Source organism: Mytilus trossulus, chromosome 5 (genome assembly GCF_036588685.1).
Source record: "Mytilus trossulus isolate FHL-02 chromosome 5, PNRI_Mtr1.1.1.hap1, whole genome shotgun sequence".
NCBI classification, from domain to species: domain Eukaryota; kingdom Metazoa; phylum Mollusca; class Bivalvia; order Mytilida; family Mytilidae; genus Mytilus; species Mytilus trossulus.
This window is the reverse complement of record NC_086377.1, coordinates 14,113,145-14,136,847: the sequence shown is the minus strand read 5'-3', so window position 1 is coordinate 14,136,847 and position 23,703 is coordinate 14,113,145. Positions and strand designations below refer to the sequence as shown.

The 23,703-nt window shown below is 31.9% G+C and overlaps 1 protein-coding gene across 1 annotated transcript in view; it reads left to right on the top strand.

Moving 5' to 3' along the window:
• The window catches only part of LOC134717634 (ficolin-2-like), a 38,742-nt gene extending 15,653 nt beyond the window's left edge, over positions 1-23,089 (top strand). The window contains exons 3-6 of the mRNA XM_063580128.1: positions 16,684-16,808; positions 19,512-19,608; positions 20,656-20,820; positions 22,842-23,089. Coding sequence (XP_063436198.1) covers positions 16,684-16,808; positions 19,512-19,608; positions 20,656-20,820; positions 22,842-23,089 — 635 coding nt within the window. The remainder of the gene's footprint in view (positions 1-16,683; positions 16,809-19,511; positions 19,609-20,655; positions 20,821-22,841) is intronic.
• The last annotated feature ends 614 nt before the right edge of the window (positions 23,090-23,703 follow it).

The window sequence follows — 23,703 nt, the reverse complement described above, 5'->3', positions numbered from 1 at the left end:
ATTTATTTAGGACTTATATCTATAGAATTGACTATAAGGGTCAGTTGATTACAAAACTTTACGACAGAAGAGTTGATTTTGGGCTCCCCAGTTTGATCTTATCATTTTTTTAACCAAGAGTTTCAAAAGTTCAAGTTGAAATAATCACTGCGTAATTCTTGCGCCATCACGATTTGGTTGTCCTTATGGAATATCCGTTGTATATATAGTATTCGATATGTTCCTTATGTCGTTACTACAATCCCGTTTTTTTTAATAACTTTGATAACATGCTGCACTATTTAATAGCAAATTATGGTTGAAGTAGAACAAAGAAAAAAAGATTTTTGAATAAGTATATAACAGCTTGGTGAATGAGTGTGTATTCTCCATTAGTCGGCATAATGCTTTCTGTTCTGTGCGTCCGTCCGTCCGTTCATCGGTTTCCCCGTTAAAGTTTTTCGTTACAGTTTTTGATTTAGGTTGAAGTTGAAGTCCACTCAACTTGAAACTTAGTAAACATGCTACCTATGATATGATCTCCCTTTTTAATGCCAAATTAGAGATTTCTCCCCATTTTAACTGTCGACTGAACATTGAAAATCAAAGCCCGGGTGGGGCATCTGTGAACTGGGGACATATTATTTTTTATGGTTATGAAATGAAACAGATGTTTTATCTGGTTAGACTGTTTAATCATTGCTTATTATCAAAGGATGTTCATTTAATGGTTGATTGAATTATTGTTTATTAAGTGCGAATTTTAAGTAATTGAGAGATAACTTTTGTTTGATTGTGTCAAAGACTAATTGTCTAGTCCAAGGTTATATTGTGGAGGGTTTTTATTCAATTAGGTAAAAGCCAGCAAAGTGTTAAATGCGTATTAAGCTTTTTTTTCTATTTTGAAGATTTGTTTTTGACGAGAACTGAAGTATTGTTCGGTTAAAACAACAAATGCTAGATTTGTAATTAAAAAATTTAGTTCATTTAATGGTTGATTAACTTATTATTTACTAGCAAGACTTAGTTGAAAAATGAAGTGATTGAGCTATTACTTATGATTGATTGTGCCAAAGACTAATTGTTTAGCACAAGATTATATCTTGGAGGGTTTAACGTCACTTTGGTAACGGACATAAAAAATAATGCCATACAATTGTGAAACTTCCAGGTCAAATAGACAAATGATATTTCTGCTTGAGAATGAATTATTAATAAGGAAACATTTTTTTTTTAATTTTGATGCAAGAAATAAATCTCAGAATATAATAAAGATTCTTTGATAGAAAGCCATTGAATTTTCATTTCAATATAATGAAGTCTTATCAAATTGCTTGGGTGGCAATTGGAAAGGAGAGAACATAATTGTATTAATAAAGCATCTTCATTCAATACATTCATTGCCAAAAGGTAGCTTGTTTGCATCTGACTATCTTTACACAGTTCTCAAAAGATATATATTTATTTATATTCGTTTATAACTATATTAGCAGGGTTGATTATATTATGTATAAAGGGTACATTTACCTCAAATTACTCAATTGTCTTTGTAATATACAGATGGGTGGGGTCCTAACATAGACAAAACTTAACTTAGAGCAGACTTTTTGACTGTTTTCTGAGTTAACTTGAGAATTATTAATCAGAAAAGCAAGTTTACTTCGTTGGACCTGTCTGTTTTTGACCATTCCTAATGCCAGGTCTGACCCAGACCAGACCTGTGGACAAGTCTGCTTTTGACCAGTCATGAGGACAGGTCTGCCCCTCACAAGACATGTGGACAGGTTTGCCCCTCACCAGACATGTCGACAGGTGTGCTTTAGACCAGACCTGCGGACAAGTCTGCTATTGACCAAACATGAGGACAGGTCTGCTTATGACAGATTATCGTTTTCATATCAGACTTGAGCTTTTATTAAAATATGTAAACAACATTCACATTGTTTTACCTAGATAGCAAATTTCTTTATTCGCTATATAGACTTAACTAAATATTAAACATATCAACAACATTCCATTTTTTTTATATTATATACACTTATACACATAAAACAATGGCTATACAATCACAGAGAGCTATCATAAAGGAAATAAGAGTGTTTTTTTATGATAAGTAGGCGGATAGAAAGGTTAACCAATGCATAGTATAGAACGCCGAAAATGTCTTGTCTTATAGTGTAAATATTTAATGTGTTGTGTCGCTTTGCCATTACGTCCTGTCATTTCTTCTTTATGTTATACGCAGATGCCTTTATATCCTAACAATGCATCTCTGTGTTATGTCAAATTAGTAATATGTTTGGTCAAACAATTGTATGATATGTCATTGCTAAACTTGGTTGAGTAAAATATGCGTTACATTACTACTATATATTCTGTGAATACTTCGGAACTTTATGATCAACCACCTTTTCATTCTCTAATGTTTTATCTATGTTGTGTATATTCGTCTTTCACGTAAGTCAGTTAATACTTGCGTTCTGTCTCAAGTGTTTTGGTAATGTCAAATGTTCTAAACCTTTTGTTTTGATACACATTTATTCTATGTAAATCTCATGATATTATAGTCTTTTGGCGTTATGTTGTGTTTATACATATGTATCACCTGTGAAAAACATAATACATCATGGTAGAATTCAAATGCGTTTTGCCGTACAGTTGATACTCTCTGTGAGCATTCATTACGTCATGTGCAAATGCCCTTTACATTATGTGCAAACAACTAATACGTTTTGTGCAAACCTTGTTTACTTTATGTGTAAACATCGTTTCCCTATGTGCAAACATCGTTTACCTTCAGTGCAAGTTATGTATAAAAACTACATCATCATGTGCAAACACTATTAGGTTACGTGCAAATACCGCTTACATTATGTGCAAACACCATGTAAGTTATGTGCAAATGCCTACTACATTATGTCCAAACATCTATTACGTTATGTGCAAACACCTATTACGTTATGTCCAAACACCTTTTACGTTATTTGCAAACACATATTACGTTCTGGTAAAGGTTTTTTTGGTACAGATTTAAACAAAACGCATCAATGGTATGCATTTTGAAAATGAAGAATATTTAAATTTTGACATTTCGAACAAACTGTGGATTTTTATAATTATATTGATTGGTGTAAAAATGCTATATGCATACCATGTATCTAGTTTTATGGGAAATTACTTTGCAGCACTTTAAAAGTGCGTTTTGCATCCATGCTGTTGTTTTTTTTTATGGTCGGGTTGTTGTCTCTTTGACACATTCCCATTTTCATGCTCAACCTTACTTGAAAATGTGTTCAATTTACTTGTTGAAATTGTTAACAAATATACAGACACGACTTTAGTTTCCAAGAGGAGCAACTGAAAGGATCAAAACGATATAAAAAAGAAAATGTGGTACGAATGACAATGTGACAACTCTTCACAACAGACCAGGATGAATATTCATTACCCTACCAGTATGGTTTTCATCTGTACTAGATTAATGCTACAAATATAATGACGTCTCCACGATTCATGTCGCAGCTAAGGAATCCTACAAAATGTTTAAGATTTTATTTTCGTTCATTTCCTTTGTGAATATTTTTCTAAATAATCTTCCTTAGACTTATTATTTCCTCCGTCCCTGACAAGGCGTGTTGAAAAGGTGGGTGTCCCGAAAAGAAGTGATCAGGTGACCCGCCCCTCTTATCTGACATTTTTTTCTAAAACTCACAGGGATGGTTGAAAAATATGCTCCGATTTTGGATCTGACACGTAGACGGGTGTTACAAAACGCTGCATTTTCTGTAAAAAAAACATTTTTTTTTCAAATAAATTGTCCTGCTACCCGCTTCCATGTTGATCAATCGGTAATATGGATTTCTTTCTAGTAAAAGTTCATTTTGGGGTTTTTCTTCGAGTCCGCGTTTCAATAATTGTAAAAATCAGAGACAATGGTTCAGATTTTAACAACTTATTCGCAAATACCATATATACACAAAGAAAAAAGTATTGCAACACCTTGATTTTTTAAACTTGAAAAGTCAGCCTTTTATTTTGGATGGAATATTATAGTTTATTGTTACATTGCCCTTTTAAGGTGGTTCCTAACACTACAGGGAGATAACTCTGTAAAATCAGCTTAATGTTTCAATTACGTTGTGTTGTTAAGGGAATATTAAGCTTTTCGATGATCAACATAAGTGTTTGTAAAACTGCTATATAACCAGTGTAATTTTTCTGATAAAACGGTTGGTCAATTTTTTTATTTTTTTATATTTTTGTCGAAGGGTCAAAGTAAATACTTTGTAAAAAATTCTTGAAAATTAAACAAGCCAAATTAATTTTAGTTAAAGTGTTAAGTACCACCTTAACAAACAAAAAAAATGTTTGAAAAAAAATGATTTATCTAACCACACTTTTTAATTACAAAATAAAGTGTTTTTTGTACAAAAATCTGCATTTTACAACTTTTACTGTAGTCAAACGTTACAATGTCAGACATTTCAAAATTGATCTTAAGATGATAGTTCACATCATGGTTGATCGTTATACGCCAAATAATTTGTACTTTGTGCGCAGCCTCAATTCAAACGGTAAACCTCCACTTAACGACTTCTGATCCCTGCCGTAAATCGACTAATTTGTTGCTAAGGTATGAGCAACCATTTATGATGAAGGGAATTGTTTATTTCATTACATGTTTAGATTGGGGTGTCCTTTCTCGCACTTTACGCCCAATAGTGTCCCATATATGCTCGATATGGTTCAAAAACAGGCTACGATCGGGCAAAGGAAGATAAACCGAATTCCATTAGAACAGTGGATCTTCCTTCACGATGCTAATTTCAAACTTTGGCGAGCTCTGCATTACATAGATAAGGGCAACTGTGTGTCTGTTCGTCAGCAAAGGTCCCCGGAATGGTCTTATCGCACGATAACCAGTAGCGATGAATCGATCTCAAACATTTTTTGTTAATAAGGCTTTTGCTTGGATTGTATGGTAAACAATGGGTTTCTTTCTGACCAAGCTTTATTATGCTTGATTTTCCCTTGCAGATGGCACAGGGGGTCTCTTTGATCTCGGATAGTCTTTAACTTCGTTTATTGCCTGATTTTGTTCTCAAAACGACTTATGGTGGAATGGTGATGACCAAAAATACGTGCGGTTATCATAGCGACATTCCTGCTTCTCTCATGCTGATAAACTGTCATCTTGCTGCGGTTACACTCATATGCGGCTTAGCTAAGCGAAAGGTAGTGCGACGTAATCAGTCAAACAAACCTTATTAGATTAACTCTCTAAGGAACGATCGTTTCCATTGGTCAATTTAAACCTTCGACCTCACACCTCAGAAAATAGAATACACATACTTTTACGTCTATTGGACTGATTAATATTCACGTATCAGGTCAAGGTCGTTTAAAGCCTCCATCGACGTATTCTCATACATGATTCCAATCATAATTCTAGCTTTGATAAATGTGCATGTGAAATTCTTTGGTTTTATAGTTTTCTGCAATTGGTAGTAAAGTTTAAACTTTAAAATCTTAACAGTTTTCACATCTAAATATCATCAATTTAAATGTCTCCTCCAGATCAAGGGACGACATCAAAAGTTCAATGTAGGATAAAAAAACTCAAGTCACATATTTTTTATCATTTACTTCACCCCCCCCCCCCCCCCCCCCCCCCCCCCAGTTGCTTATTCTGCATTTTCTTTTACTCAATGAACTCGATGAATTTTTGTACTTGAAAAATGAAACCGTACTTTACAACAAGCACTTCATATTCTTTTCCAAGTTTTATGTATTCGACATAGGATAGCGATTTTTTTTCTGATTCCGTTTACTTGAAGAACAAAAATCCCGAAATTGTAAGTAAATTCATAACATGTAACCAACCATGCTTTGTTAAGGCTGTGCATTGACCTATGCTGGTTTACTTTTATAAATTGTTATTTGGATGGGGAGTTGTCTCATTGGCACTCACACCACATCTTTCTATATCTATGTAAATAGAAACAAACAGTTTTTAAAACAGTGTTTATTCATTAAATCATTTAAATGTACCGATAAAAAGGTGAGTTTCTTCTTGTACATGCATTTTGACTTCTTGATATTTTGTTTATCAATTTATCATGCACGTTTCGTTTAGTATTTCATTTTAAAAACGAATACATACTTCATATACTTTAGCGGATAGTTCAACAATGTTATGCAGCTCTATCCTTACAGTATAAAATTGAAAGATAAATGTTCATCCATTTAAAATCGAAAACCTTACATTTATATTTAAAAAAAAAGAAGATGTGGTATGATTGCCAATGAGACAACTCTCCACAAGAGACCAAAATGACACAGAAATTAAAAACTTTAGGTCACCGTACGGCTTTTAATAATGAGCAAAGTCCACACCGCATAGTCAGCTATAAAAGGCCCCGAATTCAAACAAGAGAATTGTTCCTTATAAACTACGATTTCTAACTAGTATTTATTCATTATTTCGTTTCACACATGCATAAGAAATAATCTTCGCCGATGTAACATTTCAATTTATTACAACAACCTGCCTTCACTTAATTCATTCAGGTGCACCAATGATACGATTAAAGTTATTTTGTTTCTATCTTTGGGGGACAATTTCTTCCGTTTATGGAACGCTTATAGCTACATTTTTGTACTGTGTGTATGTTTTATAGCATGAAAGTAATAACAAAGGAATGTCAGTGCAACCCCTGATTAATTATTGTAATGGATCAGTAGTATGCGATACTTATTATAAGTGACTACGACATTGTTAGGATTTTAACATCTACACGAACAGAGAAACACAAACTAAAAACTAACGTGGGTGTCCTCGTGCTACTCTTAAATGCCCAAAAGCACTACGGAAACTAATTAAATTGACACAGTAAAATAACAAATCAATAAATAAAACACCTCAAAATACAATACTGCCTGAGAATTCTGTAGTAAAAAAATCTAAGGTTGAAACATCGCTTATTTCATATCAACTAAAAATTCTGATTATAAAAAAAAGTTTAATCTTGTTAAAAGTTTTAAGTTATTTTTCATTTATTTTTTTCTGTAAATTCAGTGATTATCAGATATTTTCCCTGGTATAAGTCCAATCAGCCAACTATCCACAAAAGATCAAAATGACACAGACATTAACTATAGTTAACCGTACGGCCTTCAACAATGAGCTAAGCCGATACCGCATAGTCTGCTTTAAAAGGTCCCTATAATACAATGAAAAACAATTCAAACGAGAAAACTAACGGCCTTATTTATATAAAAAAAATTAACGAAAAACAAATGTGTAACACATAAACAAACGACAACCACTGAATTGCATGCTCCTGACTTGGACAGGCACATACATAAATAGTGTGGCGGGGTTAAACATATTAGCGCTATCCCAGCCCCCCTTAACCTGGAACAGTGGTAAAACAGTACAACATAAGAACGAACTATAAAAATCAGTTGAAAAAGGCTTAACTCATCAGATGGACAAAAATACAAGTTGACGTGGCCGGTTACTTATAGATACCTACACAAAAAGACATAAGGAACAGATCTGGGAGAACTCGCAGTTATCTGACATATAAGCTTTTATATCTTTTATATAAGCTTTGGATTTCAAATATTTTGGCAACGAGCATCACTGAAGAGACATGTATTGTCAAAATGCGCATCTGGTGCAAGAAAATTGGTACCGTTAATCTTCTTACTATTTCAAAGCCACTAACAACTAATAAAAAAATCATGCATTTAAGACTAAACTATCGATCCATACACATCCAACACCCTATGGATTTAGTGTAAATATGTCATAAACAGCCAGAGAAAAACAAGACCTTGTGCAATGCCAAGTTACAGGTAACGACAGATTGTAGATCCATGGTTATGTATATGTATATTTAGTTATCTTTTAATCTACTGATTTTAAAATCAATAATTATACCAATAAAAACAATATTCAATGATCGTATTACAGTGTTGAATAGGTAACCTTTTAGAATAATTTTATTTAAAGGAGCGACGAGTTTACATTCCGAAATTTCCGCGCACGGTTAACAACATTTCCGTAAAAATGAGGATGTGCTATCCCATTTAAAACCAAAAACGTCAAAACACGGACATATTGAACAAGTTGTGAAATATAAACACCGTAAGAGGGTGCCAAAGGAACATCGCCATCTAAAAATGAAAAATTAACAATAGGATACGAAAAATCGTCTCTTTTGTCGTACTTTTTTTTAAAATGATAATATAGTTCGTTCTTATGTTATACGGTCATATCACTGTCCCAGGTTATGGTGAGGGTTGGGCTCCTGCACACATGTTTAACGCCAAATTATGTTTGCAGGTGTCTGCCCAAAGTCAGAAGCCTGTTATTCAGTAGTTGTCGTTACATATTTGCGTTTGTTCATTTTTTTTAAAACTAATATGGCCGTTAGTTTTCTTTTTTGAATTGTTTTACATTGTCATTTCGGGGCCTTTTATAGCTGACTATGCGGTATTGGATTTGCTCATTATTGAAGGCCGTACGGTGACCTGTACATGCTATAGTTGTTATTTTGGTCTCTTTTGGAGAGTTGTCCTATTCGCAGTCATACCTTATTTTCTTTTTTTATATTAACATCAGTAAATCGATACTCAGATCTCATCAATTTTTTAAGAAGTTACAAATCAAGGTAAAAAGCAAAGCCTGAAGAAATTAACGAACTTTGAAAGAAGTGAGATCGATAAGCGTTTTCAGATATCTATACATTACTCGTCATGCAAATCGACACTTAGTAAACATTTCAAAAAAAAATAGGAAAAAAGTCAGTTAAATAACGTATCAAAAAGTAAAATTAAAAAACTCCAAGGAAAATTCAAAATGGAAAGTCCCGGATAAAAAAACCCACATCAAACGAATTGACATCAACTGTCATATTCCTGACTTGTTATAGACATTTTCAAATATGAAAATGGTAATTCAACCGATAAATGCAAACCCACTCAATTTCTCAGGGTTAATATTCCTGTCTTTTAAAACAATCGACACTCCTCTAGCCAAACTTAAAAAAAACAATGGAAAGTTAACTTTATTCATGCAGCTGTACATCTCCAAGAATTTGTGAATTTATTTGATTCTGACGCGATTTGTCAGTGGAAGATTTCACTTTATGAGTCCTGGGTACAATTAATGACGCGGTTTGTCGGTGCAAGATAACCCTTTATGAGTCATAGAGACAATTGTATCGACAAAACACCTGCTCAATAATGAATGTGTTTCAAAGAACAGGTATTGTGTCACTCAATATCAAATTCAATATTTAACAAATCATTTTTAAAAGTGTCATATTGCATTAGAAATTGTTCAATATCTGGTATAAAAATAACATTTTATTCCCACTTGAAAAAACTAAATTACAGAAATAAGACACGCATACTAAAATAATGAAAACAGCATAATAAAACAACAATAAAGAAATTGAAAGAGACAATTCAAGTTAAAAATGGAAATGGCATCTTGAAAGGGAAATTTGATGAATCGGTAAAATAATTAAATTCATAATTGATTTTTCTTCATTTTGTTTAAAATGTGTATCGCAAACATCTTGGCATCGCTTTCAAATAGCTAACAGACGCGACTTAAAGGGGCCGATACAATTTCAGAAGAGATTGTTGTTAACATAAAGAACATACTTTTGATTTTTTAACTGTGTGTGCTACATTTCCCATGTGAAATTATAGAAATCAGTCACGCGAAGCAATTTATGTGTTTATAATTTGATGGATGCTTGTGTGCTTTTTTGTAAAATTGTGTGTTTAAATATGGTAGCACAGACATGACTAATGTACCTATATTTTTTTTTTATAATTTTTTTTTTTTATTCATGGATTAACAGGCATTTACATAAATTATCTATAGTGGCACATTATAAAGCAAGCAAGAAAAATAAACATAATCAAGCAAAAAAGATTAAACAAAAATAACTGATAATACGATAGATATGATATAGATATGGATGAAGTATAACATTTTCATAAAAAAATATATAGTGATTATGGAAATTACATTTCAGGCACATCTATATAAAATAATTCACTATTAAATTAATTAATGATTTTATCCCAGGGGTTCCAGTACATGTTAGAATCTTTCACACTCATATTTTTTTTAGGAAATATGTTTTTCTAAAATCAAATTTTCTTTGATATAGTTTTTAAGTCCCTCTAAATTAGGTTTTTCCTCTAGCATCTTTGATCTGTATATGAAATACTTAACTAGTAAAATTACTTTATTTTTTATAAAATTTAGTTTATAGTTATCATAAAGACCAAACATGACTATATCTATATTAAGTGGAATTTCAATATATGTTGTTTCAAAAATCCAGGCATTCAGATGGTGCCAAATGTCTGCTACAATATGACAGCCCCACAATAAGTGTTCTATGGTTTATGGTTCTTCCTTGCAAAATGTACATAAATCACACTGTACACGGTTCATCTTTAAAAGTAAAGTATAAGAACATAAAATACGGTGAATAATTCGGTATTGAAACCAACAGAGCTTGGTATTTCTTGAAATTTTAGTGACACAGTTATGGATTTTTTTCCAATCCCCTATAACTTTATTTAATATACCCTCCCATTTTTGCTCAACTGCTATTACAACTGGTATTGCACCTAGATTTAATATATTACACATGTCTTTTGAACCTTTGTTTGACTTGAAAAAAATGTTTAGATTAAAAGGTAACAGAGCCTGTTGTTGTTTTTCCCTTTCAGTGTTGATTCCCATAGATTGTAGCCATGTATCTATATTTTGACTATTTTATTTGTTATGTCTGTTTTGATCACACATCGTTATAAACATAACGGAAATTGACGAGACTGTTGTAAAAATGAGAGGTTTAGCGCTATTAACCTAAGTTCAATCCACCATTTTCTACATTTGAAAATGCCTGTACCAAGTCAGGAATATGGCAGTTATTGTCCATTCGTTTGATGTGTTTTGTCATTTGACTTTGCCATGTGATTAGGTACTTTCACATTGATTTTTCCTCGGAGTTCAGTAAATTTATTTTTTTTACCTTTATGAAGTCCTTATTAGGAAAACAAATCCGATGAAGGTGAAAATTGATGATCACTTTCTTTAGCTTATTATTACATATGTGTCTTTTAATAAAGAACAATACAAGCCAACTTGATTCAAAACATGGACATTATATGTTATTCTGGTCTCAGAAAGGGTATATACTGTGACATTCTCGGCTTAGAGTTTATATCCCCTGAGCCAAAGGCGAAGGGGATATCAGCCCTAAGCCGGGAAACTCACAGTATATACCTTTTCTGAGACCTGAATTACACATATAATACGGATTACCCCTGACTTAATGTTATTTTCCAGTGCAGGTATTTGTTGACAACACATATATAAGTTGAAAAACCCAATCTGATATGTTCGGCCACCGCATACGTGAAGGATTTTATAATTTGCTGTGAACATAATTTTTATCGTGTATGTATTAATTTATAATAACACTTTTAACATTAAATTTAAGTATTCAAAGTGTAAATTGTGTAATTTTGTATCACAAATGTTTTATTGACTGAAGCACGTCATTATTTTCCCTCTGTTAGCCTCTGCCAGTCTGATAGCTTTTGACTACGTCACATAGTAACCGGTGTTATGATGACATTTTTGGGGTTCCAATTGGGGATATAAACACATCGTATATACACCGGCAGTTTCCTGAATATATACTGACATCTCTGTCTTGTTATCCAATCAAAAACCCCAACACTATTGTAATCCGTAATATAAAATAAAAGAACCTAGTAAAATGGATATTTCATATAGTGTGGTAGTGACCTAATACGATATATATGTGCTCAGTAAACTGGATTTTGGGTCAGAGCGAAACACCGCCTTGTGGCGGTTAAACACATTTTGTAAAAGGGGGGGCTGACTTCCCGCTCCAGTCACAATTCAGTGTTTCTAATATAATCAACCAATTTTTTTTTCACGAAAAGGAGGACAGGGCCCCAAGCCCCCCTCCTGGATCCGCCTATACCTCATAATAACAAATGTTTTTCTCCTCATTCTTGAGTTCATCATTTCTTACTGGGAGTAATTTAAAAATATGTTTTCTCTTTCTGAAATTTTTATTTAATCATATTTCACGAAATAAAGTTATCACATCTACCAGGATTATAATTAAGTACGCCAGACGAGCGTTTCGCCTACATAAGACTCATCAGTGACGCTCATTACAAAATATTTATAAAGCCAAACAAATAGAAAATTGAAGAGCATTGAGGATAAAACAAAATCCAAAATGTGTGCCAAATACGGCTAAGACAATCTTTGCCTGGGATAGGAAAATCCATAGTTTTCGAAAAATTCAATGTTTTGTAAACAGGAAATTTATAAAAATTTACCACATTATTAATATTCATGTCAACACCGAAACGTTGACTACTGAGCTGATGGTACCCTCGAGGACGAAACGTTCACCAGCAGTGGCATCGATCCAGTGATGTAAATAGTTATCAAAGGTACCAGGATTATAATCGTCTACATGAGACTCATTAGTAACACTCATATATTTATAAAGCCATACTAGATTTTAATTGACTATCGTTTTTTTTTCTAACGGAATTGAACAGATAGACTCCAGATAACAGATAAAAGACTATTCAACGAAAATTGTATAAATTGTTTGCAAGTTAGTATTTAACATGTTTAAGAGTCAAATGAAACATCCGAACATTCCCTAGTTTCTCGTTAAAAATGTTGAATTGAAATATTTTGGACGTAAACCAATTGACCAAACGTCTCTTCTTCATTAATTTTTCAGTGTTAATGATATTTGGAAAGTTTGATTCTTTTATACTACGTAACATTAATACTTATCTTGATCATTTTTATAACTTTCATCATTAGTTTTTTTTTAAGCCAGACATGGACATAAAGTTTCATTATTTTCCGAACTGATATTTATCAGTACCATGCCAACAGAGTAAATAGAGACCCCCTTACTTGTCGATATTATTAGTTTTATGACACTTAATTAAACATGTTAAACACACACAAAGTAATTTGGAAAGAATGAGAAAAACATAACTGCTTTTTTTTGGAAATTCAATAACCTCAATATGTACTGCCTGGCTTTTTTGTTATCTTTCTTATTTACATGGACATTATGTGAAATAGTTCTTATCACAAAAGAAAAAGATACAATATATAGCGATCACGTGCTGTTTTCTGTACCTATGCCGATGTGGTCATTGTGCGCCCAATTTTGCTCGAGAGTGCAGGTATGCAAATCAATAAACTTTATAGCTTGGAATAAAACTTGCCAAATAAATGATGCTGATCCCGGGGACAGTAGATGTGGACTTATAGAAAGTACAGGAAATAGCTTTGTTGCTGCATCTACCCTTCCAAAGGTAATTTCGATATGAAAAAAGTTATAACAAAATAATCCAGAAAATTTTGAATATTTAGATCTTTATAGTGTTATGCTTTATGGAGAATAGTCATATTTGATTACCCTTTTTTAGTTTAAATTTTTTTTGTCTTAGAATACCTAGTATTCAATGTTAACATATTAGTTTATAGAAAAGCCTATTTTTAAATAATTTAATATACATGTACTCTGCAAATTTTCAAATTGTTGCAATATGTTCATAAATCTGATAGAGCGACAGTATCAGGTTTGCATTAAAAAAAACTCGCATTTAAATTTTTTCCGATTTTCTTAAAAAAAATAATTTAATAGCATTATTCAGATCAGTAGTTAGATATAAGCTTGCAGCAATATAATGGCACGCATTATTATCTGATATTATAGCACATAGTATGTAATCAATAATTGAAATCTTTCTTTTCGAAAGTCGAAATTTGTATTTGAAATGACAAATATCTAATTAAAGTTTCCTTTGAAAATATATCTGATTATCTTATTTTCAATTTGAAATAAATGACACACTCATTAAAGCTATAAGACATTAAATGCCTATACGACATATTAGTATTTGTCCCACGTTAACGAATACGTTAATCCTTGGCGTAGAATTTGAATAACATCTCATTGCAAAGAGAAAAATTAGTAACAACTGTAACGGAAATCTAGATAGATGTTTTAAATTTGTATGTGTAAAGGGCTGATTTTAAAACAACTGTTCGAGTAAAAAAAATCTACAAAGCAATATCTTTAATGAATTTCTTTATATTCAATGCTGTAATGTCTATATATTTATGTTGACATTAAAATCTCATGCATCAATAGTTTTTTCAAATACAGTAAATCTTTATTAAAATAATACTTCTTTCGATTTCATCAGGTTCACAACACACATTATTGATATGAAGGTGATTACGAACATGTTTGGTTTATACTGGTTTTCGGTTTATACAGGTTTTCATTTTATACAGGTTTCGGTTTAGTCAGGTTTCACTGTACAGTAGATCTGTGTTCCAATAATACTGTAGTATTTTAGCAATTATTTATGCAACACCGTTAAAATTACATTGTACATTGTATAAACGTTATACATTGGATTAAAAGACGAATTTAGATGTCTGACGTATATCCAAGTTACAAAAACAGTGTTTGGAAAATGATGTTCCCAGTATATATAATGTGCAAATCCTGAAATACTATCTTCATTGTAACTGTTATGAATGTCTTATGTAGAATAATTCAGAAACAGACGACATATAATGATTTTTGAATTAAATAAGAAATAAAACATGATGGGTACTGTTTTCACAGTTGACAATAATTAATGTCCATCATATTATGTCTTAACTAAGCAAACTTAATAACAAAATTTATGAAGTCAGATGGATAAATTATATAAACATACTTTGTAACTAGAAGTATGAGGTAATATATCAATATATTTCGTAAAAGTAGCATTAATTGCTAACAAAGTCAATTCTTGTCTTCTTATAATTTCTCTAGATCCAGATCTATACATACGATAACATGTATCCTTATCTATAAAACGCAATCATTTAGTATATATATATATATATATATATATACAACTCGTCTAAACATCAACCCAACAATGTTAGATCTGTAAATTTGCTTTCGCAAATTTTTGGTTCTTCCCTCGCCGGGATTCGAACCCATGCTACTGTGATATCGTGACACCAAATCGCCTGCACTGCAGCCGTCCCGCTAGACCACACGACCACCTGGGCTCTCAAAAAAGAGCTTTCGGTGGGCATGTGTTACCTTTCCACGTCAGTTTTAATCTAGCGGCGTACTACAGTACATGATATATAAGGCATGAAGATGTTATTGTTTACAGATATATATATAAACACATGTTGTTTAACTTAATCCGGTAAGTAAACATTGAAAAGTTGTATTCTTATGAAATTTTGTTTAAACATACTTTCAAATCCCTTGTTTTATATTTTCAAAAAGTGATCAACCACAGTTTTCCCATTGTCCTTTATTCTTCAATGGACATACTCGAATACGACATTGAAAATAAACTTAATTGGTTCTCACTTTATAAACACCGGTACCTATATACATTTATTAAACAAGCACAGTCAACAATCATAATTTTTAATTTCATTTATAACAACCTACAATGCCTTTGTTATAAAAAATCTTCATCTAGACTGAAATGTTGTAACATCGGCAGAAATTCAGACAAATGATTGAAATGTCTTTATTCATGTAATTGTTTGGCCAATCAAATTTCAGCAATTAGCTGGTCAATGCCAAGGAAACAATTGTAAGCCCAATGAAGCTTGTATGCCAAGTGGACCGGACTACTATTGTGCTCCATTACCGATTACTTTACCTGAATGTAGCATATGTAAGTTTCAATATTATTTCATAACATTTACAAAAAAATTCTGATCAACAAAGTGTTTTTTTGTCGGGACCTTTAAATGATACAGTGAAACCATAATTGTCACTGTCTTTCCAGCAGCTAATCGGCTGCTTTTTAAGGATGTAGTTTCGTTATTAAAAACAATTTTGTTATATTCAAACATTATTATGTAAACAATGTTCGTCAATGGTAAAAGTAAAACAATTTTCTTTTTGTCGTTTTATATGATGTGAACAGTAATGCATAATGCTCTAACTAGACCATTACAATTGTCATCTCTTTTAATTATTTAAAACGTGAAATAACAAATAATTGGAAGAATTGTTAAGAGAGTACTTTTGATCGTGGATTGTCATATATAACACTTAATTATTATTTATTATGTGCTTCAATTAATAAGTATGAAATTGACAAATTGCAATCATCATTAGCTGCATCACACTTACAACAACAACAACAACAACAACATTTTTTATTTGTCAAGACGCCCCGAGGAGCAGTACAGTTTCAGTTTAAATTAAAGTGTACAAATAATTGTGGTGATTTTTTTTTCATTGAAATTACAATACATGACAATAAATCTAAAACTATATTATATCAGAGAAGGGAAACAAAAACACAGTATATACTACAAGAACAGTATATCAAGAAGGAAAGGTACTTTACACATGTTACATAAGGACCAGTTTGTAAAGAAGTCAAAAATTGATAATGTTAAACCTACATAAATATTATTAACAAAGTGTCATTGTCCATCTGTTCTCTGTATACTATATTGATATATCTGATATTCGTGAGAAATATTAAGCTAGTCATGAACGAAAACAAATCCTCTTTTAAATTCCTTTTTAGAACTGCGCCCACGTGACTGCAGTGATCTCCCTGTAGGAAGTGACTCAGGAGTATATACAATATATCCAACAAATGTGATATTTGATGTTTACTGTGATATGGATACAGCAGGGTTTGGATGGACGGTAAGTGTAGTGTAGATGTTTACTGTGATATGGATACAGCAGGGTTTGGATGGACGGTAAGTGTAGTGTAGATGTTTACTGTGATATGGATACAGCAGGGTTTGGATGGACGGTAAGTGTAGTGTAGATGTTTACTGTGATATGGATACAGCAGGGTTTGGATGGACGGTAAGTGTAGTGTAGATGTTTACTGTGATATGGATACAGCAGGGTTTGGATGGACAGTAAGAGTAGTGTAGATGCTTACTGTGATATGGATACAGCAGGGTTTGGATGGACGGTAAGTGTAGTGTAGATGTTTACTGTGATATGGATACAGCAGGGTTTGGATGGACAGTAAGTATAGTGTAGATGTTTACTGTGATATGGATACAGCAGGGTTTGGATGGACGGTAAGTGTAGTGTAGATGTTTACTGTGATATGGATACAGCAGGGTTTGGATGGACGGTAAGTGTAGTGTAGATGTTTACTGTGATATGAATACAGCAGGGTTTGGATGGACGGTAAGTATAGTGTAGATGTTTACTGTGATATGGATACAGCAGGGTTTGGATGGACGGTAAGTGTAGTGTAGATGTTTACTGTGATATGGATACAGCAGGGTTTGGATGGACGGTAAGTGTAGTGTAGATGTTTACTGTGATATGGATACAGCAGGGTTTGGATGGACGGTAAGTATAGTGTAGATGTTTACTGTGATATGGATACAGCAGGGTTTGGATGGACGGTAAGTGTAGTGTAGATGTTTACTGTGATATGGATACAGCAGGGTTTGGATGGACGGTAAGTGTAGTGTAGATGTTTACTGTGATATGGATACAGCAGGATTTGGATGGACAGTAAGTGTAGTGTAGATGTTTACTGTGATATGGATACAGCAGGGTTTGAATGGACAGTAAGTGTAGTGTAGATGTTTACTGTGATATGGATACAGAAGGGTTTGGATGGACGGTAAGTGTAATAAAGATGAAGAGTTTTGCCTAGATATAGTTATAATTGTTATAGGAAAATGTGGTATGGGTGTCAATGATTTTATATGTTTTTATTTTGATTTTATCCACCGAGATTTGTAAATTCGTAAAAAAGCAGTGAAACTTTATTTATGTTATTATGTTCTGCTTGCCATTTATCTGAATTTTTGCTCCGTTGTTTTGATTATATTCAGGTAAACATCGTTTATTCACTTTTAAATGCAGTCATGAAATGGGAAATTTCGAGAGTTGTGTGTAAGACGTTCAATATTTATATAGAAAAAAATGTGATTTTTCATAATTTCGGCTGTTTAATTCGAACAAAAACAAATATTGTTAGTGTTTCATTTTATTATGTATAACTTTGCAACATAAGGGGAGATAACGTTTTAAGTACAATGTGTTGAAAATAAACTCAACATAGATACCAGGATTAAAATTTTACATTTTACACCAGACGCGCATTTTGTCTACAAAAGACTCATCAGTGTCGCTCGAATGAAAAAAAAATGTTTAAAAGGTTAAATAAAGTAAGAAGTAAATTAACCTATTTTATTATTCAGCAAAACAATGACCAGTAGCTTTTTTTTCTTTTCTCTTTCGTATCTAAAGTCGTATCATTTCACGTTTTTATCCAGGTTTAAAATTACATTTATATTTACAGGTATCACATTTAAAACTACATGTGTAATTTATTAACTATCACATACAATTTTGTTCCCATTATTTCTCAATACATAATGTATACAAATTATGACAATTTGGCCAAACCAGTAGCAAGAAAGAAAGCCCAGTGACCCATATGTTTTATTATATATCTGGAAAAAGCATGATATAAACTACATAGTGATTTTAAAAAAATCTCTGAATATAAATTAAGATCCCACGTTTACCTTCGTACATTTGAAGACATCATTATCAATCTATAATAATTAACAACAAAAAGGTGACCGAGAACAAAAACTTAAACCGATTTTATTAAACAAATTGTGTTAACTTTTCTGATTTTGGAAAATATATTTATAAGCAGTAGAGCGCTCATGGAATTGTTATAGAAGAAAAATCTTAAAGGTGTGTAAAGTCCATAGTTATTTGATTTTTATTTTAAATATTTGCAATCAATGTCTTTTCTAAAGGTTCGTAAATAAATTAACAAAATATAAACGTATTTCAAATGTACGCGATTGTAATGCTTAATACACATTTTATACTTATTTGGTTATATTTGGATTGATTCTTTTAGACAATAGGTTTATTGTGTTGCTATATTGCTTTGTTTTGAAATTTAGTAAAAACTAATAATAATGATCAATTTCAATCATCCTATTGTCATGATATCTTAACCCGCAAAGTGGTAAGGGATTAATATAAGTTGCAAAACTTTTTTCCCAATCCACTCTAAACAAATATGTTAAACTAATCTAAAAAGCAGACGGTTTTTTGTACACTATCTGTTAGGACATAATAACGAAATTGTATACAATATGTATATAAAAGAAAGACATACTCCACAAAATAACAAACTTGCATATTAAATATCTTTAATAATAATAGGCATTAAATATCAAACATAATTCACTTTTTTATTTTTGTACTGTTGTGTGTGTATTCAGTTTGCAGGAAGAAATAATTTGCTTTGTATTAATTTCATTTACTCAATGTTTTATTGATTTAAGATTTCAGGACTAAATTTAATAGTCGCCATACGCTTAGATTATGTTATTTTTAAAGGTTTTCCAGAGAAGAATTGATGGAGCTACAGATTTTTTTCGAGATTGGATTGATTACGAGAATGGATTTGGAAGTTTGACATCTGAGTTTTGGTTGGGTAATGTCTTGTCAATTCATTTAATACTGTTTTTTTCACCTTTAATAGAGTTAGTATTACCTATTTACTACAGTACACATTTTCCCTAAGTGTACAAGTTTTGGATAATTATACGTTTATTCTTCAAATAATATAATACTATAATACATAGTTTTAGGTAAATACTTTTTAACTCAAGACAAATGTCAGGATCTCCACATTAATGCTGTAACATAAATATAGAATAATAGGTAGTTTGTTTTTTGATACTGACTATATCATGTGGAATATCTAGACGAGCCCGTATCAAAAATGAAACTACCTATTATTCTGTTTATCGGTAATTATGACGTCTCACTATGTATTGCCTAATATTTTCAGTGATACAGCCAGTATATATTCCGCAGTTAGATCAAAGGGAAAATATACGTATTACCGATAAATACTAATAGTCTCTTAAACAAATGGTGTTGACGGGTTTTAAGTGTTATTTAAACTTTCCTCAATAAAAGAGTGTTTTTTTATCAATGCTATTCATAAAATCAGAAAAACAAATAAGAACAAACACATGAAAATAAAGCACATCATTGTTTGGTTCTTCAACATGTTCAAAGGTAAAACATTTTTTCGTGTTGCTCAGTCCTTTGGTTGATATTTTGTGCTTTGTGCACTATTTTTTGTATTTTGGTCTTTTTATTTTTTTCCATGGAGTTGTTTGAAGTTAGAAGCTTTTTATTTCTTAATAAGGCAACTTGAACAAACATATTTTAACTAAAATGTCAGTATATGAGCATATTTTTAGGATTCGTACAGGCATTTCGAAATTTGTGGATAAAAACTGGTTTTATATCTAGCTAAATCTTTCATTTTCATGACAGTTGCGTAGATCTGAAACAATTTCTTACTAATACAATTCATTAATATCCGAGTAACAACTTTAACAAACAACAAAATTATATAAACCCATAACATCGTTTAAAGCATAAGTAAGACTTGTAGGATTTAACAAGAAACGACAAGGCTATCGATTTGTTCGCAGATTTACTTCTTATTTAATTTTTTCCACAGGAAATAATTTCATAAATGTTCTTACCTCTTCTGGAAACTATAAGCTTTACATACACCTTGAAGATTTCGAAGGGAATTCAAGATATGCAGAGTATTGCAAATTCGTTGTCGGAGATTCCACAACAAACTATACTCTGAATATAGGTGGATATAGTGGTGATGCAGGTATATATAAACCATTTTACCTGAATATTTTGAATAAAAGGGACTTGTGTAAAATTGTCAAGTGAGGTTTCAATCAAATATCGTAAACAATCTAAAATCGGCATAAAAATGGGGATTGTGCTAGTTTAAACTTTTACTGCATTATCATTGAAAAGAAATTAAAGCTGAAACTGATTAATTTTAACAAAATATTCAGAAAATTCATATCTACAAATACTGTACTTTATTTTGTAATGTATACAAAAATCATATATTAAGTGTCAGCTAATTCTGGTAAGTTTTGCCAATCAAACACCGTGTGTGATTTAAGATACTGGCTAATTATCAAAGGTACCAGGATTATAAAATAGATAATTTTCCGAATTAATGTATTACCACTAATATTAATTCCTTTAACTTCGAAAACGACAGACAATATTAAACACAGACACTTTGACCAGGTAGATCGACATGTAACGGATTATTCTTGTTTTTATCCCATGCCGATATTCTCACTCAATCACTAGAATTTGTGATTTCTAAAATGTTTTTTTATGGTTTTAGTCGCGCCTGCGACTTTTGTCGCAGAAAGCTCGACATATGGATATAGTTCCGGCGGCTGTGGCTACAACTGCGGCTGCGTTAGATTACATCTTTCTATTTTAGAAGATGAAAGACCTGTGTAAACTTTGTTTATGGATGCCTCATGTTACGAAGTTTCCGTCATTCATATGTCTAATGTCCTTAACCACATTTTTATGGTTCAGTGACTACTTGAAAAAAAGGATAAATATATATGGCATGTGCTTACCTTGCAAGGTCTTCATGCCCGTAAGATGTCTTTTTCACTTTTCGGTGACCTCATTTCATAGAGTTATGAACAAGGTTTAGTTTCGTGATCAAGCCCATATCTCAGATGCTATAATCAATAGGTCTAGTATATTTGGTGTATGAAAGGACTTAGTGTGTACATGTCCAACAGGTAGGTGTCATCTGACCTTGACCTCATTTTCATTGTTCAGTAATTCTTGTTAAGTTTTTGTGTATTGTCTGTTTTTCTTATACTGTATGCAATAGGTATACTATATTTGATGTATGGAATGATTGTAAGGTGAACATGTCTAGCTGGCAGGTGTTATCTGACCATGACCTCATTTTAATGGTTCAGTGGTCAAAGTTAAAAGTTTTTAAGTTTTGGTCTTTATTTATAATACTATATGTAATATGTTACCTATATTCGGTGTATGGAAACATTTTATGATTTATATGTCAGTCGCGCAGGTTTTTTTTACCTTGACCTCATTTTCACGATTCATTGCTCAGTGATAAGTTTTTGTGTGTTGGTCTGTTTTTCTTAAACAATAAGCAATAGGACATCTATATTTGTTGATGTATATAGCATTGTTAGCTGTCCATACATGTCAGAAATGGTTTATCTGACATTGACCTCATTTTCATGTTTCATTTGACAATGTTTAGTTTTCTTGATTAATGTTAAGTTTATGTGACAGTTGTAATAAAGCTCTATATTTCGGACTATCAACATAATATCAATGATAAGTTAAGAGAGCGATACATTTCAGCGTGTGCACTCTTGTTGTTACTGGGTGGGGAATTTTTCTATTTTTTATATGGATAATTTTGTATAAACGACATCTTCTAGATAGTCTTTGTTGATTGTTTTTTACCTTTTTATTCTTGAAGCATTCAAAAGTTGGATATTTTGTCTATACTGATTGATGATAGAAGTGTAATCATACATTCTCTCTCGTACACGATAGAAGATATTACGTTATATCGTTTTTCCTAATTTGTAGACACATATAGTTATCGGAATATGCAAGAAAACAATATACCTTCACAACTGTTTTTTCGGTAAAAATAAATTACACTTCAGTTTTTTTGAATGGGTCAGGTACGAAACATGAATTTGATTTTTCAATATTTATAAAAAATACACTTTCAAACAAATTAGATTTATCACCCTGTTTTTGGTTCGTATAATTATTAAGTTTCTTTGTTTTCTTTATTTATTTTCTCAGGAGATGGCCTTTTTTTCCACAACGGCATGATGTTTTCTACTAACGATAAGGATAATGACATAAGTCGACACAACTGCGCAGAATCGTTTAAAGGAGCATGGTGGTACAATAAATGTTATCAATCTAATTTGAATGGGCAATATATAAGAGAACTTCACTCTACTTATCCCAGAGGAACTCAATGGAATGGACGACCAGGACAATCTGACACATTGAAATCTACTAGAATGATGATTAAACGGCACTAATAACCTTTTTATGAACGACCTACAGCTTCTTTAAAAAAACAACAGTCAATGACATTTTATGAAAGTGGTTTCATGAAGTAACTTATAAACAATTTAAAAAGAAGCAGAAAGATAAAAATATTGGCGTAGCGTAGAGAAATAAAGTTTGATACTGGTATTGTATTTATTTTATTCATTTACTACCTATCAACCATCTGTTTAGAGAAAAGTCATTTTGAAAACTATGAGAAGAACACAAACTAAAAACTATGTGGGTGTACTCGTGCTTCTCCTAAATGTCAAAAAGCACTGAAGGAACTAAATAAATTAAAATGACACAGTAAAATGAAAAATCAACATAAAACATCACAAATTACAACACTGCCAGAGAATTCTGTAAAAATTAAATCTAAGTTTTTAAACATTGCGTATTTCAAATCAACTAAAAATTCTGATCATAAAAAAAGGTCAGTCTTGTTAAGAGTTTTAAGTTATTTTTGTTTTTTTCTGTAAATTCAGTGGTTATCAGATATTTTCCCTGTTATAAGTCCAATTCTCCGGAAGATCCGTATGCTGTTAATTTGTTAGAAAACAACAACAACTACTGACCATGCTGACTAGGAAGATAAAAACCC